Below are 5905 nucleotides of genomic sequence, written 5' to 3' on the forward strand. Positions count from 1 at the left end.
ATAGACAAAAAAAATGTTACATTTAGAGAAATGTAGCTTCTAAAATAGAAGGAAAGACAGAAGAAGGAAGAATGGAAAGAAGATGGCCAGAGTGCATTGTGGTATGTTTGATATGACAATAATGATTTTTAGTTATTTGAATATCTGTGTAGTGGAAAAAAAAATGGCTCATTCAGGTTGGACTCAGAGTAGAAAGTTGCAAAGAGGCAATTTTTTGATTAATATAGGGGAGAGGTACTTTTCTAACAACTAAAACTATCCAAAAATATAATATACTTACTCAGAAGGTAGTAATTGCTTTTTCTTTGGAGGTTTTCAAGCTATGGATAAGGGACTACTTGTTGGAGTCTATTGTCAAAAGTATTATTTTTCCAGTATAGATCAGACTAGATAACCACCGAATCCACTTCTCACTTTGAATATCAGTAATTCAATTAAGTCCCTATCATGTCACTTCAGCCTTTTTTTTAAGTGCCCAGAGCTCAAAGAGCTTTACTTTACCTCAATAATAAGTGCTTGCTCATTAAACTTGAATATATCTTGTTCTAAACATAACACATATTCTCATCAGTATCCACAAATATTTTGTAATCTTGATGTAATGTAAAGCCTATGTAATCTTGTGCAAGTCACAACAATCTCAACTTGTTTCATCATCTATAAAGGGGAGAGCTTTACATTCCTTTCCATCTACAAATCCTATCTCCCTAAGTATCCAACTATCCTATTTAAGAATAACAATCAGAAGTATATTTGAAGACAGAAAAAATGGATTTTTTTTTCCAGAGTCCTCAGTTTTATTTACATTCTACCAAAGCACAAAATCCCAGGGGAGGGCAAGTCTTGGGAAAGAAATTGAAGGGCATGAAGTAACCAGGGAGGAAACTGGGAAGGGGATGAAGATGGAGGGTGGAGGGTGGAATAGAAAGAAAGGTACAAAAGAGACAGGGCCCTCCCTCTCCCCCCCTCTCTTTAAACATCCTCAGTATCAGCATCTCCATGGCCCCAATTGGCTGCTTCATCTCGGGGGGGGGGGGGGGGGCAGGCAGGTCAGAGGTGCGTCCCGAGGATAGCAGCGGTCTAGCAGCTCAAGACTCAGACTTGGCCACAGCAAGTCCAATTAGCCCAGCAAGCCCAGCCACACCCAGAGCCATGCCCCCCACGATGGCCATGCCTACCAGTCCATCTTTCTTCATAGCCTTATCAATAAGGCTTTCTAGCTCCTTGGCCTGGTTGTTCTGGGGCTCAGTCTGCAGTAACCCTCTCACATACTTCAGAGCCTTCTCATATTCCTTGAGGCCGTAGTTCCCCACAGCCAGGTAGAAGACATAATCTCGCTGCTCCTCTTTGCTTCCTTTAGGTAGCAGTTCCTCCAGCAGGCTGATGCCTTTTCGGATGTCATCATTATATTTGCTTCTCACCAAACACCAGGCATACTCAAACTGAGTGCTGTGTGACACAGAGCCCCCTGCCTGCTCTGTCTGGAACTTCTTCTCGAGTTTCACTAAATCGTCCACGGCCACCAGCTCGCTCAGCACGGCCTCCATAGCCACCAGACTACCCTGCGTACTTCTCAAACCCAAGTCACCACAACCTTCGCCATCTCTAATGCTTCCTGAGAAGGCCAAAAATGGATTTTTGAAGCATGACCAACTTTCTCCCTTGCAAACTCTAGAAAAAAAATTGATTTGGGCAATCCATCATAAAAGGAGAACAATGTTTTAATGGAGATACTCATTGAGTCTAATTCATGACTAGCATATGGTGGAATTGCCTACACATAAATGTGAGCATGATAAGTGATTTTATGTTGTCTGCATGCTATAATTCCATACAAAAATGGTTGTGCAGGAAACAGTTTCCTATTACATTTTAGAATTTAGAATTACAACAGATGCTTTTTTCTCACATGAGAGACATGTTACTGAAATAAACTTCTCATGATCATGGTCATTAGGAAGACTGGATTTAATAGCACAAGTCACTTGGCCTCTCTGAATTTGAGTTTCCTCAACTATAGAGAAAGGGGCTTAAATAGTAGCCTTTAAGGATACTTCCAGCTGTGATCCTATGAAATCCAATGTAAAGAAATTTCACTGACCTTGAGATGACACCCTAGCTAACTAGGGAAAAAAAGAGAATTACTCATCTCCATAGAGAAGCTTGCCCAACAATGTACATGTTGTGGTGATAATGTGATTATAGATCTTTCCCATCCTTTCAATAGGCCTCAGGTGGAGCTAGTTAAGGGAAACTTGATTAAGGGAAGCTTGATTGTAGGCACGCCTACACCCTTTACTAACTAGGTGCAAAACCCCAGGCCCACACCTTTTTGCTAATTAGGTCATGAAAGACGTGAAGCCCTCAGGGCTCTAAAAATGTATGTATACCCAGAAGGTAGCCATAGAACTTAGAATCCACAGAGAGCTACACAAGTCAGAAGTCAGAATTCAGCCCAAGGAGAAGGAGCAGGAACTCTGAGTCAACAGAGTACTGAGAGTGATGAGCAAAGAGTGGAGTGGAAACCAGGGAGCTTCAGAGACCAGAGAACTGAGAGGGGAGAGAACTCAGGCAAGCAGACAGGATTTGTGAATGTTTACAGGGAGGCCCTAGTAGGGAGAAAGGTTACAGGATGGCTTGGTTCCTTGATGTAATGCTGTATTATGATTTCTTTGTTGCTACTTGGTGGGCTTACTGGTTTTGGAATACAATTACTGCTATATCAAATTGTAGTTATTGGTCTTAGATTTGAACCTCTGGTATCTAAATAAATGTTATACTTTCTCTTCCTTCTACCTCGAGAGTTTTTCATACTTTGCGATCTCACACCATACAGGTATATTCATTGTGATCCTCGAGGTCATAAATCTTGCCTTACTGATACAGATGCTTATGACTACTTTCCTACCAGATTTAGATTGAATCTACTGGGATCTCATTCTGGATGTAGAATGCTATATTTAGTGGACAATTCCAGAAGAAGTGGTTTAACTCATAGCAACATTTAATCAGACGTAATGAATGAATGAGTCCCATTTCAGAGAAAATAATAATGTGGCAGAAATAAACACACTGTGTAAAGTGATCCTGTGTAGGAAAGAAACAAAATACAATAATAAACATATTGAATATGAACTTTCTGCCCCAAGTATTAGTTGTCCATTCAACCATTAATGACTCGATATAATCCCCCCATGTTTGTAGAAGTCAGTTCCAAGGACAGCTTAAAACAAAAAGGCCATTTTACAGTCCTCTATAATCTCCATTTCAGCCTAGACTAGAAAATATGTTACAAAAGGAATACAGCTTAAAAAAATGAGAAAAGATCTGAAAGTGAACTTCTAATGTCACATGCATAATTACTTCTCTCATTCACTAAGTGCTAGGCTTTTCTAGTTAAAGAAATGATGATCATGGTTTCTTTCTCTTTGCTGAAACATGAATTATCACAGTTTACTTATAGAAGCTTCAAATTTTTCTGTCATATTTTGAACATGTGTAGTTGAGAAAAAATGATTTTCTTTTTCAACCTAAATATGGCAGGTCATCATACTAGTCTGTGTAAATATTTTAAAATCCTCAACAATGGACTTTAGATATAGTTAAAATCCACCTAACCTTTCTTCACTTACCTGACTCTTTAAATCCATGAGAAATGAGAAACCGAGTGGTGAGATGATTCTTGTCACCCTGGAGTAAGATATTTACTTCTTTATTAAAAACAAAATGGTAAATGACTTTTATCCAGGGAAAAGTAAATGGAATTTTTTTTTTAATCCACAGACCATAGAATGGATAGTCATTTCAAATTAACAACTAAAATCATTTTTTTAACTGAAAGTATATGTGCATTCATGAAAGTTGTTTACTATGACTGGTATACACCACCTTCTCATTCCATCTTTACAAATCTTGTTTCAAGGGCCTGCTGGAACTTCAAGGAGGAAGGGACCCCCCCTGCAACTTTCACACCTGTTGGTCTTGAACATAAGTGGTCTCATCAATGTTCCTGGTTGAGTATATTTTTGATAAAAACGCACCCTGAAAAGACATATCAAGTAACCATTGGTGTTTTTGATGTCAATTTGGACTTCGATCCTGCTCTGCCATTTTTTGACCATACAGTACATTATTCTGCAGATCAGCAAGGCTCATTTCAAAAACAGAACCTTTGAGACCATCATATATACTTTTTTCCCTTAGTATTTGTGGCCAGTGTCTTGATAATATCATGCACACTCTCCATAGCTGGTTCCTTGACATCATGTTAATCCTTGTCCAAAAAATGATCAATTAATAAACATTTGTTAAGTGCCTACTATATGCCAGGAATTGTGCTAAGCACTGCTGATACAAACAAGAAAAAGACAGTCCCTGCCCTCAAGGAGCTTTACAATCTAATAGGCATATGCGGGACAGCATGTAAACAATTTATACAAAGCAAGCTCCATTTACAATAAAATAGGAAATAAATAACAAGGGAAAGTCTCTGGAATTAAGAGCAGTGAGAAAAGGCTTCCAGTAGAAGGTAGAATTTTAATTGGACTTAAAGTAAGCCAGGGAAATCAGGAGGAGGGAGGATATTTCAGACATGGGGGAAAACCAGAGAAAATGTCCAGAGTTAAGAGATGGAGTGCCTTAGTGGAATAGAAAGGAGGTTTATGTCACTGGATTGAAGCAAACATGTCATGGAATAAGGTATAAGACTAGAAAGGTAGGAATTGGCTAGAGTATGAAGAACTTTGAATACCAAACATAACATTGTCTATTTGATCCTGGCATTAGGCAATAGGAAGCCACTGGAGCATATTGAGTAGGGGTATGTCATACTTAGACATACACTTTAGGAAAACCTGTTTGATAGCTGAATTGGATTTGATTTGAGATTTGAGTGGGGAAAGACTTGAGACAGACCAACACACCAGCAGAGACTTGAGAAGGGCCAACATATCAGCAGACTATTGTAATTGTCTAGGTGTGAGGTAATAAGGGCTTTCACTTAGAATGATGGCATATCAGAAGAGACAAAAGGGCATATTTGAGATATGTTGCTGAGGTGGTCAACAGGCCTTCACAATATTGGAATGTTGATTTTGAAATGGTATCAGAATAAAGGGTGAAAGATAGTGATGAGTTACGTATAACTTCTAAGCTATGGGCCTGAGGGATTCAAAGATAGTGTTGTCCTCTACAAGAATAGGGGAAGTAGGAAGGGGAAAGATTCTGGGGGAAAGAAATGAGTTTTCTTTTGCAAATGTTTAGTTTAAGATTTCTACTTAACATCTAGCTTGAGATATCTGAACCACCTACTTGTGGACTCTTTTTTTTTAAATCACTTTTAATCAGATGCGTTGTTGCTAACCTCCATTATCTCACTCAGAAAGCCAAAAATGATCTCTCCTTCTTCAAATATACCTAGAGTACCTTGACCTACCTGACTTTCCCCTTCACTAGTTACCATGTTTTATTTTGATCTGTATTTATGTTGTGTCTCTCCATTAGAATAAAAGACCCTCAAAGAGAGAGAAGGTTATGTCTTTGTATCTCCAGCCCCTGGAACAGTGCCTGCTTATAGTAGAAACTTTTATGTATGTGACTCCTTTTGAAAGTTCTCTAAACAATGCACATAATATCTATGTAAGAACCACTTGATCCTCAAGAAAAAGTAAAATACACATTTATAGCAAATACATGCTTGAAATTTTAAAGTAAACTAATACAATATAAACTGATGTAATCTAAGCCAAACTAGTATAAAATAATCTATTATGATATGATGATATCATAATACTACATAAATGATTTGTATTTACATGCTCTAGCTGCTTCCTCCCTAGTTCTTGCAGAAAGTAAACTCAGGGTTATTGTTGGTGATTTTTTTTAAGATTTTGAAACAAATATTACT

The 5905-nt window shown here is 38.2% G+C and overlaps 1 protein-coding gene across 1 annotated transcript; it reads right to left on the reverse strand.

Annotated features, from left to right (window-relative positions):
* Positions 1–773: 773 nt before the first annotated feature.
* On the reverse strand, positions 774–1596 carry LOC118851566 (mitochondrial fission 1 protein-like). The gene has a single exon (XM_036761054.1). The coding sequence runs from the start codon at positions 1545–1547 to the stop codon at positions 1089–1091; it is 459 nt and encodes a 152-aa protein (XP_036616949.1). The 5' UTR covers positions 1548–1596; the 3' UTR covers positions 774–1088.
* Positions 1597–5905: the final 4309 nt, after the last annotated feature.

Source organism: Trichosurus vulpecula, chromosome 5, assembly GCF_011100635.1.
Source record: "Trichosurus vulpecula isolate mTriVul1 chromosome 5, mTriVul1.pri, whole genome shotgun sequence".
Taxonomy (NCBI): domain Eukaryota; kingdom Metazoa; phylum Chordata; class Mammalia; order Diprotodontia; family Phalangeridae; genus Trichosurus; species Trichosurus vulpecula.